At 38.8% G+C, this 12,270-nt stretch overlaps 1 protein-coding gene across 1 annotated transcript; it reads left to right on the top strand.

Moving 5' to 3' along the window:
- The first annotated feature begins 439 nt into the window (after window positions 1-439).
- ssuh2.1 (ssu-2 homolog, tandem duplicate 1) lies at window positions 440-12,007 on the top strand. The gene is made up of 12 exons (XM_068722294.1): window positions 440-522; window positions 5,553-5,645; window positions 6,273-6,357; window positions 6,520-6,649; window positions 6,836-6,896; window positions 7,709-7,833; window positions 7,952-8,014; window positions 8,543-8,622; window positions 10,002-10,094; window positions 10,189-10,294; window positions 10,387-10,494; window positions 11,254-12,007. The coding sequence occupies exons 1-12, from the start codon at window positions 498-500 to the stop codon at window positions 11,386-11,388; spliced, it is 1,104 nt and encodes a 367-aa protein (XP_068578395.1). The 5' UTR covers window positions 440-497; the 3' UTR covers window positions 11,389-12,007.
- Window positions 12,008-12,270: the final 263 nt, after the last annotated feature.

The raw sequence follows: 12,270 nt of genomic DNA, 5'->3' as shown, positions 1-12,270 counted from the left end.
AACCCAGTGCGATAATAAGATAATAATATGCTTTATTTTTTATTATTTTAAATTGTTTTAATTTATTTTAATGCATCTGATTATTTATTTACTAAGGACAATACACATTATTCTATATTGTTATTTCCACCTTAATATAAATGAGGTTAGCCAGAGAGCTCATATTCGTCTCAAAATATAAAATACAAAAATGAATGAATTAAAAATAATGTATATTTAAATATGAGTACATTTAAGAAAATGTTCAAGAACACAATATGTGAAAGATACAAACTTCGTGACCAACACGGAAAGAAACACTGAAAGTTGGCATCTGTTATTGTTTTGTTTATCCTGACGTTTTGTTTTCAAAGGTCAGGTTCATTACTTGTGAATCCATATTCTAAGCTTTTATTTTTTTTAAACCACAACCGGAAGTTGCAGCTGCCTCTCGGTGACGCAGAGCGCGTATTTGTTGCGGGGCTTCATTCACCTCAAACGAGTCCGAACGCGGAGAAATGGGCGACCAGGACGAAGACCTCGGTGAGCAAAACACACTTTTACTCTTTAACTGCTGCTGCTGCAGCTGCAGCCGGGATTCAGTGCTCACACCCGGGCACAAGTTTAGTGACGCCCCCGCTGAACACTGCGTGCTGGAGGGAGGGAGGGGGATCTTTAGGGTTTGAACCCGGGTTATAATCGGGTTATAACCGCGTTATAACCGGGTTATAACCGGGTTTAATGTCACCGTGTTTCTCCTGATGAACACAGATTTGAGTGCAGTCACGCTTCTCTCCGGTTCGGTGTGTTTGCTGATGTTTTCATCTGGTTGTATTACTGTGAGGACTTCACGTCTTCACTGTGGTGAAATAGAATCACCATAGAACGTCACGACACCAGAGAGTCACAGTGTGTCCAACCCAAACAAACTGGATCAAACTAAACAGGTTTACAGTAAAACATATGAATAAATACGATCAAATATGAACAATAGATCTGTGAATACATTCTTTAAAATATGGACAATTAACATATGAGAAAATACTATTTAACATGTACAGTAAAATACAACAAAATAAAAAAAAATATGAGAAAATACTATTTAATATGTACAGTAAAATACAACAAATTCAAAAAATACAAAAATATGAGAAAATACTATTTAATATGTACAGTAAAATATAACAAAATTAAAAAAATAAAAAATATGAGAAAATACTATTTAATATGTACAGTAAAATACAACAAAATAAAAAAAATAAAAAAATATGAGAAAATACTATTTAACATGTACAGTAAAATACAACAAAATAAAAAAAAATATGAGAAAATACTATTTAATATGTACAGTAAAATACAACAAATTCAAAAAATACAAAAATATGAGAAAATACTATTTAATATGTACAGTAAAATATAACAAAATTAAAAAAAATACAAAAATATGAGAAAATACTATTTAATATGTACAGTAAAATACAACAAAATTAAAAAAAATTAAAAATATGAGAAAATACTATTTAATATGTACAGTAAAATACAACAAAATTTAAAAAATACAAAAATATGAGAAAATACTATTTAATATGTACAGTAAAATACAACAAAATTAAAAATATGAGAAAATACTATTTAATATGTATAGTAAAATACAACAAAATTAAAAAAAATACAAAAAATATGAGAAAATACTATTTAATATGTACAGTAACATATAACAAAATAAAAAAATAAAAAAATATGAGAAAATACTGTTAAATAAGTACAGTGAAAATCTGAAAAAATACAATAAAGTACACAATTCAAATACGACAAAATACTACAAACATTTTTTATAATAAATCTGAGAAAAACATACTTAGACATACAGATCTGTGCAGTGAAAATACGCAAAAAAATACTAATATGTACAAATAAATATGAAGAAATAGAAATATATCTCTGTGTGTGTTTGTGGTTCAGTGCAGCAGGAGATCTTTGTGACCTGTTCAGTTCTGTAGAAGTATTTTGGATGTATTGTCCAGTCTCCCCCCCCCCCCCCCCTTTATTTGTCTCTCTCTTAATGAGTCTCTCCCTCCCTCCCTCCCTCCTTCCTTCCCTCCACTCCGTTCTCACACTCCGTCCATCTCACCCCAGATCTTTTGAAGGGAAACACCTTCTCGCTGATATTTTTATCCTCAGGTCGGAGGTATTGTGTCCAGCGTGACACAAGCGTTGTATTTTTATCTGAAAACACGTCGAAGTGAAAAACAAGAATCATGACGCACGCCTCTAAATAGCTGCACGCTGCATCGGAAGTGTATTAATCAGAGCGCCATTGTGTGTATTTATGAAATACTACACTGATTGTTGTATAAAGACATTATATTCTTTGCTGCGTTGTGATTAATTTTATCTGATGCTGCTGCAGGTTGGGAAGTCAGAGCTTGGTTGGATTTCATATTACGGCAGTGAGATATATATATATATATATATATATATATATATATATATATATATATATATATATATATATACGATAATAATACTTATTGTATAATGACGTGTACTCGTTATGATGAACAGTAACTACGTTGCTCTCTGCTGGTTTCACACCAAACAACATAAAACACGTTCATTTAACTTTAAAAGTTCTGCTGCTTGGTGGATTTTCTTTCCTTTGGCTCTGTTTCCTGTCTTTATGCTAAGCTAACTTAGCTTCATACTTGTTTTACAGACATAGGAGTCTCTTTTAACTCTCTGCAAGATAATGATAATGCAAAATATCTTAAGTTTTCCTTTTAGGAGCGCGATTTTTTGTATTTTGATAACAAATAATTTCAAGCGTTAAAGCTGCATTCTCTCTAGTGTCCACCAGGGGGCGACTCCTCTGGTCGTATAGAAGTCTAGTCTAAAATGACTCTACTTCTCTCTTGATTTATTCCCTCAGTAAACATTGTAAACATGAGTTTATGGTCTCAATCTCTAGTTTACAGTCTTCTTCAATACAGCATGATGTTCATTTAGTACATTATGCTCCATTTAGAGTCAAACAGACCAGAAAGCAGGGGATGATTTAGGGGCGGGGCTACACGGTGGCTGACAGGTCCTCTACCAGAGACGTATACGGCGTCTCTACGTCACTCCTCCTCAGTCCACATATGGTCACTTCCTGTTCACTGGTTGCAAAAAAACAAGATGGCGACGGCCAAATCGCCGAACTGGGGGCTTCAGAACATCATGACTATGACTACGTCCACTTCTTATGGACGAGATGCATCGAAGGAACACTCGTATTTGTAAATGTTACCGAGTGCTTTCTTCTCAGGACGGAGATGAGAAGATATAAAAACAGAATTTAAAACTCAAACTAAAACTTCTAACAAAGTAAAAGTCAACCGACAGAGGAAACAGAAACAGTGTTGGTTCATAGCGTCAGTGTGAAGTTACTCATTAACACCTGTGGCACGTTACGCAACAACACTGTCAGATTATGAAGTCTTCATCTGCTGACCGGTGGACTTCAAGCCTCTCTTTACCTTTCAACACTCCGCCTTTAACTCCACCTGCAAGGCAAATATGAGGGAAACACCTGCAGCCGTCACGCTCTCTGCTCCAGTTTGACTGAACAATCCCTCCTACTTTCAACCGCATCACATGGGCTCCATCAGCGAGTTGCATCCGTAACATTTAAGCTGTTCCGTAGCTGGAGTGATGTATTGTTCTCTGTAGTGTTGTTTACCCAGACTTCATGCAGTCCTCGTTAGTTCCCTCCACGGCAACAGGACCCGACCGACGGTCTGTGAGCTCGACTCCGATCTCTGGATCAGACTGAAGTTAAAAACAGGTTTCAAAAAACAAAAAGGCAAAGAGACAAAGATAAATGCACCAAGTGAAGAGGTTTGACATCAAGTATAAGGCACAGAATAAATGACTCTTAGTCGTTCTCTTACTGATGAATCTGACACTGGTCTGTTTTTAGTCATTTATGTCGGTTTAAAAAGATTCAGAACATGAAGCTCTGAGTCTGTCTTATACATCACATATTGCTTATAGGTTATAGGTATTTTTATTTTTGAATTTATTTTTACTTTACTTTATTTATTTATTATTATTATTTTATTTTATTTATTTATTATTATTATTATTATTATTATTATTTTTATTTTTTTTATCGTATTGTCTCACTGATCTTTCTGTTATTATTATTATTTCCTTTCTTTTGCTTCTTTGTCTGTCAAAGCACTTAGTAAACTCTGTTTTTAAAGGTGCTATATAAATAAAGTTATTATTATTATTATTATTATTATTATCATTATTATAATACAGAGATAAAAGTTGACTTTGTAGATTTCTGACCCACTTACCCGACAGTGCAAAGAGAAAAACAAGAGGAGGGGCGGAGTCTATGAGGCTCCGTCAGCCTGGAGGAAACATAGTTTATTATGTGTGTGTGTGTGTGTGTGTGTGTGTGTGTGTGTGTGTGTGTGTGTGTGTGTGTGTATATTTCAGTTGTTACTCACATAAACCACACATTGACAAAGTTGACAACACGTTTTGGTCTGGTTTGTCATAGTGTGGATGTTTTTTCTTATTTCTTTATCATTATTCACATCTTTTCTGGCTCATAATGAGGTTTTTCAAACCAACCGGGCAACACTGAAGTAGCTAGAAAGATGCGCTGGTTTCTAGCATGTCGGACCAGCTAGAAGCAACGATGACTCATAAAGCAACAATTTGCATGAACATAATATCACGACGTAAGAATACAGCAATGTTTGTAGTAAAATCTTAGATATTTGTCAGTTCAGGAACATTTGATGAGCTTCTAAATAAAAGGTTGTTGTCTAACGGCGATCTCCGCTCAGAGCTTCACAGAGATAATTGATATAATTATATAGTTTCCAGTGCAAAAAACGACCCATATCTCATATTCTGTTTGGTATCACACATCTTGTTCTGTAAAGTGGACTTCCTGGATCGTGTTCCTCGTCTCACCGGTGTCTGGAGAACCCAACGCAGCCCGTGGTGTTCCTCCGGTACGAGTCTCTTTATGAACGGCCGCTCTGTTGAAGAGCAGAGAGATAATAGGACTACTGTGTGCCGAACGTCAGATCCAGAGGCTGTTAATCCTCTGGACTGAAAGATCATTATGTGGCTCTGTGAAGCTCAGCGATGGTAAAGGATCACACTGACACTACTGACGTTGGCGCTCTCTTATGTGAGGCTAGAACCAGTTTCCTGGAGAACGACTCCTCCCTTCCTTCAGACACACTGTCCTTCCTCTTCAGCACAGAAGCTTGAAAACATCTAAAGTGTTTAAAGGAGACAGAGAAATGGATCAGTTAGAGCTTCACGTTGAAGAGGCGGATTCAGAGAGAAGGTCTGAGGAGCTCTAGAGGAGACAGGCGGAGAACCTGAGTCATGTTCTTCTGAACATGACTCATCATTTGTTCACTAAGGCGGTTTCTAGATGAAACAATGAAGTCTGATCACAAACAGGTGGATGGAAACCACACCCAGTGAAGGAAAGACTAGCTGCTACGAGAGAGAAGTGTCAACCTCTTCTTCACCTCTTCTTCTTTTCTTCTCAGGGGCGTTTGATCCCAACATACCAGAGGAGGGCCCTTCAGCGCCTCCTCCTGGCTGGCTGGATGACGTACATGGATACCAGGGCCACAAAGGAGGTGAGTCTTCTGTTCCTTTTGTTTCTTCAAAGTTACTGTGAGGAGCTTTTACCTGGTCCTGAACCAGTCTCAGTGTAGTCCTGGTCCTCTATATGAACCAGTCTCAGTGTAGTCCTGGTCCTCTATATGAACCAGTCTCAGTGTAGTCCTGGTCCTCTATATGAACCAGTCTCAGTGTAGTCCTGGTCCTCTATATGAACCAGTCTCAGTGTAGTCCTGATCCTCTATCAGACCTCCATCAGTACAGAGACCATCAGAGAGAAGATGGTCTGTTTCTACAGAGTTATTGTTAATGATTGTCATCGGAGCCACCGGGTCGGATTCTGGTGAAACCAGATGAACTCATGCAGGTTCACCAGAACCTCCTTCAGCTCAGACTCCAGCAGAGACCTGGTCCACCGTGGACAGACCCGGATCCTCCAGCAGAGACCAGGACTGAACCAGGACTGAGAGGAGCAGACTGTCCGACCCTGCTGCAGTAAAACGAGAGGTTTTCTAAAGGGAGTCTGGTGCTCAGAGGCACTACAGCTTTAGTCCACAGGGGGCAACAGAATCAACACTAAATGAAAGTTCCTCATTAGCATCTTCATCAACCTCATCCGTGTTCTTGTGTCTGTTCACCTCCAGAGGGCGACAACCCGTTGTGTCCACCCCCCCCTGCCTACACCCCCCAACCTGAACTCAACAAGAACACTGTGGTGCCCGACGTCAGGTAACACACAAACAATACACACATTTACTCTGCCGATGAGTCTGTGATATGAGATAAGATATGAAGGCATTATGGGATAAAAGATGCACAAACCTGTGTTTTTGTGTGTGTGTGTGTGTGTGTGTGTGTGTGTGTGTGTGTGTGTGTGTTTTGCTCCTCCAGGGTCCCGACAGTGTCGGAGGATGTGGCCCGGGAAGCCCTGCTCAAGTTTGTGGACTCGAAATGGAGGTACAGCTCCAAACCTGCCAGGAACCTGATCTTCAAAGAGCTGAAGCCCGTCATAGTGTACAGGGTAGGAGCACACACTCTAATACCTGAATATCTAACCGTGACCGCTGTGAACTCTTTCCAGAAGCTAGTCGCGTGTCGAGGTATTTAAATGCACGAATGCAGTGATTTTATCTTCTGAAATAAAGCGTTAAGTTCCTCTAAGTCCTCACATCCATCCAGTGTTTTTCTGATTGTCCTCCTCCTGCAGTATCGACTGGAGACCTACACTGAGACCAGGACCAGCTCCTGGCAGTTTGAACCCTTCAATGGTAAAAACAACTGGAAGAACTCTGAGCTAACGCATTACTTTTGCTCTTAACGAGGACAAAAGAGGGAGAAAATAATTCAGTTATTGTCGTTTTTGACGGTGCAAGAATAAAAAAATATACCTTAGAAATAGAAAATATGAATTAACTGTGACCTGTAATGTTGCACATTTGCAGAGTTGTATTTGCTCTAACGCAAGTGATGAATAAATAGAAGAGTAAGTGCAGCTGGAATGTAAACATCTGTGCAGACTTCTGTATATAGACAGACACCAGCAGCTTCTCCTGCTGGGTGGTTCTTCCTGAGCATCTTCAGGAAGTGGATTCCCTGCTGTGCCTTCTCGACTACTGTGGTGGTCTTGGTAGACCAGGAGAGATCTTCAGAGATGTGCGTGTTCAGGAACCTGTAAAGCAGGGACCCTGATCCACACAGCCCCCCGTAGACGTAAAGTGGGTCGAGGTCTCCGCTGTTCTTGCAGAAGTCTATTACGAGTTCTTTAGTTTTTTTTGGAGAAGAGATTGTTCTTCGAGGTCTTTGGACTTCATTGACTTTGGATCTAAAGTGCAACAACGCTGACTCATTTCTGGGTTTTAGGACTCCATGGCAACGCTAACACGCGGATGTTTAGCAGGTGTAACGTTTAGCATGTTCACCGTCTTAGCTTAGCGCGCTAACATGCTAATATCTGCTAGTTAGCGCCAAACACAAAGCACATCTGAGGCTGATGGGGAACGTCTTACTTCAAGAGATGTGAGACGGTAAATCTTTACTTTGGGGGTTGACTCACCGCTCTCCATCGATGACGTTCTAACAGGACAGGTGGTGGACGGTCCTCAGTACGGTATGAGTCCTCCACCGTGGGACATTCCCATGGCGCTGCCTCAGAGATTCAGCGACCGGGTGGAGAAAGTCCGCGTGCCGCACTCGTCCATCGTGAAGGTACGGCTTCCTCTCATTTCCTCAACTGCTATTGTACTTTTCTTTCCCTGTTCTTTGTATTTAAAGTAATGTACACTTGTGTGTGTGTGTGTGTGTGTGTGTGTGTGTTTGTTTTTAGCTGTGTCACAAGTGCAACGGCTGTGGAAGAACTCGCTGCTCACACTGCCATGGAAGAGGCCAGGTGAGATGTCTTCACCGCACACACGTTTCTCTGTAGAGCCTCTCACCGGAGCAGGTTTTAAGGTTTCTTTGTTCAACGTTAAGATAAAGTGGAAGCTGTTCAGCCTTCACTCTCGCTTCTTTATCCAGACATCATGTGGCGCCCAACATGTCTTCATCGTAGAGTTTGTAATACATCTTCGTCCTTCAGTTTATTAAACGGACATTTCTATGACAGACAAACAGCCACATTAGAGCTGCATCAATCGATTGATTTCCATTAATAATTGATTCATTGTTTTGTTTAAAATATGTCCCTCACAGTTCCATAATTGTTTGTTGTATTACTCAAAGATATTCACTTTAAAATCACTTGAACCAAACAAGAGCTGCACAAACGAGCTAAAATAGAATGAGACGGGTCAACAGAGGTGACATCAAAACCAGATCCTCATTGCATCTTTTACCGTCACTCACTGCAGCTTGAGGCAACAATACAGACCTCATAACAATGCGAACACACCCTTTACACACTGGTGTCACTCTACAGAAGCGCTGTACGTTCTGCCACGGACACGGCCGCACCAGGAACAAGCGCTGCACCTCCTGTCACGGCCGAGGTCGTAAGAGGTGAGTGGTGGTGTCTCCCGTCCGCCGGCTTCTTTCTTCTCTGTCCTCTGAACGCTCCTCTCCGTCCTGCAGGAGCGTTGCTTTAGTTAGCTGAAAAGAGTTTGGGCCGTGAGATGAGATTGAGTAGAGAAGAACGTGACCATCCACCTATTCGAATTTGTAGTTTTTGGTTTCGTCGGACAATCTGCTATCTAACCAAACTTCTAATTACTTCTAATACAGATACCAGCTGGAACATAAAAGCTCTGTGCTCTATTAAAAATGCATATTTTTGCTCTTTTTTGAGTTTAAGCTTCACGTGAAAAGAGGTCTGGTTCGTGGTAGAGTTAATGACATAGATAGAAGATGGTATCGTCAGCAAAAGAAATGTTTTTTTTTATTCCTGCTGGACAAAAACATTATTTGTATATTTTAGATATTATATAAGATATATTATATCATGAATATAATCAGTGTGATGAGAACAGAGCTTTACTTAAATAGACTCTTTATTCCACAAAAATCCACATCATGAAACATATTATTGTTAAAATAAAAACTAATACACAGAGTCTGAATACGGTTCTGTTCCACCATTAGCCTCCAGAACAGCTTCAGTGCTCGCTTTACATTTTCATAATTCTGCTTCCTCACTTCCTCACTTCCTCACTTCCTCTGGCCTGTGACCTGGAAATGTATTTATTATTATTATTTATATTATTTATTTGTACCTGTACATGTAGCGTATATAAAAAGACAGTAAGAATCAAATAAAATGTGTAAACATTGTGCAGGAGCAAACAATGGCTTTAGAAGATACCTCCTATACCACCTAGATATCAATAGTCATACTCAATAGTCATACTCAAAAAATATATAAGAAAAAGAATGAAAAAATATTTCATAGGCGAAACTTCAATCAAAGTGAGTCAAAGTTTCATGACTAAGCAGTCATACAAATAAATATAGAAATGTGTAATTTACATAGTTTATGTTTACAAGTTGAGACGCTTTACAGTGAAATATGATACATCTTTTCTAAATAAAGTACATTTCTGTGTTTTTTGAATAATGATTATTTTGATTGTCGTTTATTTTTCCAAAGAGATGGTCCTCTGTATTTCAATGGATATTCATTTAAAGTCCGTCAATACAGAAGATAAGCGCCCTGAGGGTTTCTTGTGTCGCTCCTTCATGGGATCATCTGGGAGGAGATCTGCTGACTCAAACCACTCAAACCCGCGTTCTGTGTGGAAGCATCTTTACGCGTCTACACTTTGTTCTTTCTGTACTTTCCGTCACGCTTCCTCTCGTCTCAGCCAGCTTATGCTTTGCACAGATTCTTTGGTGTTTCACTTTGACGTCGATGTGAGAGAATAATGTTTCGGTCCGTCCTCCAGGTGTACCTTCTGTCAGGGCCACGGCTTCAAGACCTGCTGTGTTTGTCACGGCAGCCAAAACCTGCTGCATTTCATCCAGCTCACCGTGACGTGGTACGTCAAAGCGTAACACACTCATCAAAATGTCTTCTTCTGCACGTCTGCTTCTTTGTGCTGACTCGTGTGTTCGTGTGTTTTATGTGCGTAGGAAGAACGACATCAGTAACTTCATTCCAGACCGCCAGCCAGACTTCCCTGACCAGAAGTTTGAGCAGGTGACCGGAGATCCTTTCTTCGTCGATGAGAGTGTTCTGGTAAAAAAACAAAACTTTTATTTTATTTTGATAATTATTTAACATTCGATGTGAGGAATGATCCGCTGAGTCTTGAGTCTCTGTCCTTTCAGGTGTACCCGATCCAGGGTTTCCCCGATCAGGAGATCTGCGATGTTTCTACAAAAATGATTAACGAACATCTCAACCGCTTTAGTTCCACCAGCCGCATCCTGCAACAGGTACAACAAACATGTACAAATACTTGTTCACTTGTAACAAACAAAGGTAACACCTGTGTTAAAAAGTGATTGGATGATATAGAGATGTAGTTTTGTAGTCTTCACACTGAATGCTCTATTGTTTTGAAGAAGTGCATTAATTACAGTTTATTGGAGAAGTCCAGAAGTCTTTTTGTGTTCTGACTGAACGAGACGACGGGGTTCAGGTCCTGGGCTTTATATATGTCTGCAAAATGCCACTGAAAGAGATGCAAAAAGACTACAGTGTGATGAAAAGAACTACAAAAAGACTCAAAAAGACTAAAAAGACAACAAAGAGATGTAAAAAGACTACAAAGAGATGTAAAAAGACTTCAAAGAGATGTAAAAAGAGTTCAAAGAGACTACAAAAAGACGTAAAAAGACTTCAAAGAGACTACAAAGAGACGTAAAAAGACTACAAAGAGATGTAAAAAGACTACGAAGAGACTACAAAGAGATGTAAAAAGACTTCAAAGAGAAGTAAAAAGACGACAGATGTAAAAAGACTATAGAGAGATGTAAAAAGACTATAAAGAGAAGTAAAAAGATGATAGAGATGTAAAAAGACTACAAAGAGACGTAAAAAGACTATAAAGAGACGTAAAAAGACAACATAGATGTAAAAAGACTACAAAGAGACGTAAAAAGACTTCAGTGATAAAGACGACCACCTGTCTGTTTTACTCGTTGGTTTGTATCTCTCCCCATGAATAAAATGACTTCTGTCTCTCTGCGTAGCGTCAGACCATCGAGCTGGTGCCTCTGACTCACGCTCTCTACACTTACAGCGGAAAGAACTTCAACTTCTTCGTCTACGGCGTGGAGAACAAAGTCTTCACTGCCAAGTATCCCTCAGCGTGTTCTATTTCATAGGAAACACACAGACGTCTTCCTGACTACGTGTTCATGAGACGTATACATTTCATGTATTCACCAAATAATTCATCTGTTAATGCCAAATATCAGCACAGAGTCCAATTCAATACGGTGCTTTAAACGACCCAAAGAAAGCCTTAACGAAACATTTATATGAATATATATAAATATATACTGTATACGTATATAGTACACAATGTCTGTCACAGTTTACTGCCAGTATGTTTAAGATGAAAACAGACTTTCTGTTCCAGTAATCTTTCATAAAGCTAGTTTTTATTATAAATGAGTCAATATATTTAGATTAGAGTTTCTTTGTTTGTTTGAGTCAAATGTTTCTACTTCTCTCAGCTCAGGTCTGCAGATGTTCTCAGTTTGTATTTGCAACAAATATACATTCATCTTTTTTAAAGGACAGGTTTTTTGTATTTCCGACGATGTCTCCGCAGTTGTTTGCCGATCTTTAACCACTTTAGATTTTATATGTAGAATAATGTTTCTGTATTAAAACAAGTCAGAGACAGGAAAGAGTGTGTGGAGGTGGAGCCTATTATTATTTCATACGACATAATGAATGATAAAATGTATTCATTAAACATGATACGTTCAGAATGAAGTTCTGTCATGTTTGTCTGAGTCTCTGTGTGAAGAACAGATTTAAAGAATCATTTTAACACGACTTCTCTTGTCAGTGTGGATCCTCCATAACTTTAGATGTGACTCTGGTTCAAATTGTCTCTTTATATATATATATATATATATATATATATATATATATATATATATATATGTCTATTACATTATCTATATATCTATGTATGGATGTATTATTTGTAATATATGTGTCACTGAAATCAAAGCTGGTTGATGCAGGAAAAT

The sequence above is a fragment of the Cebidichthys violaceus genome, unplaced genomic scaffold, assembly GCF_023349555.1.
Source record: "Cebidichthys violaceus isolate CVI_PGR_0920_01 unplaced genomic scaffold, fCebVio1.0.p SCAF_29, whole genome shotgun sequence".
Taxonomy (NCBI): domain Eukaryota; kingdom Metazoa; phylum Chordata; class Actinopteri; order Perciformes; family Stichaeidae; genus Cebidichthys; species Cebidichthys violaceus.
Note: the sequence above shows the minus strand (reverse complement) of the source record. Positions and strands in the feature narration are given on the sequence as shown.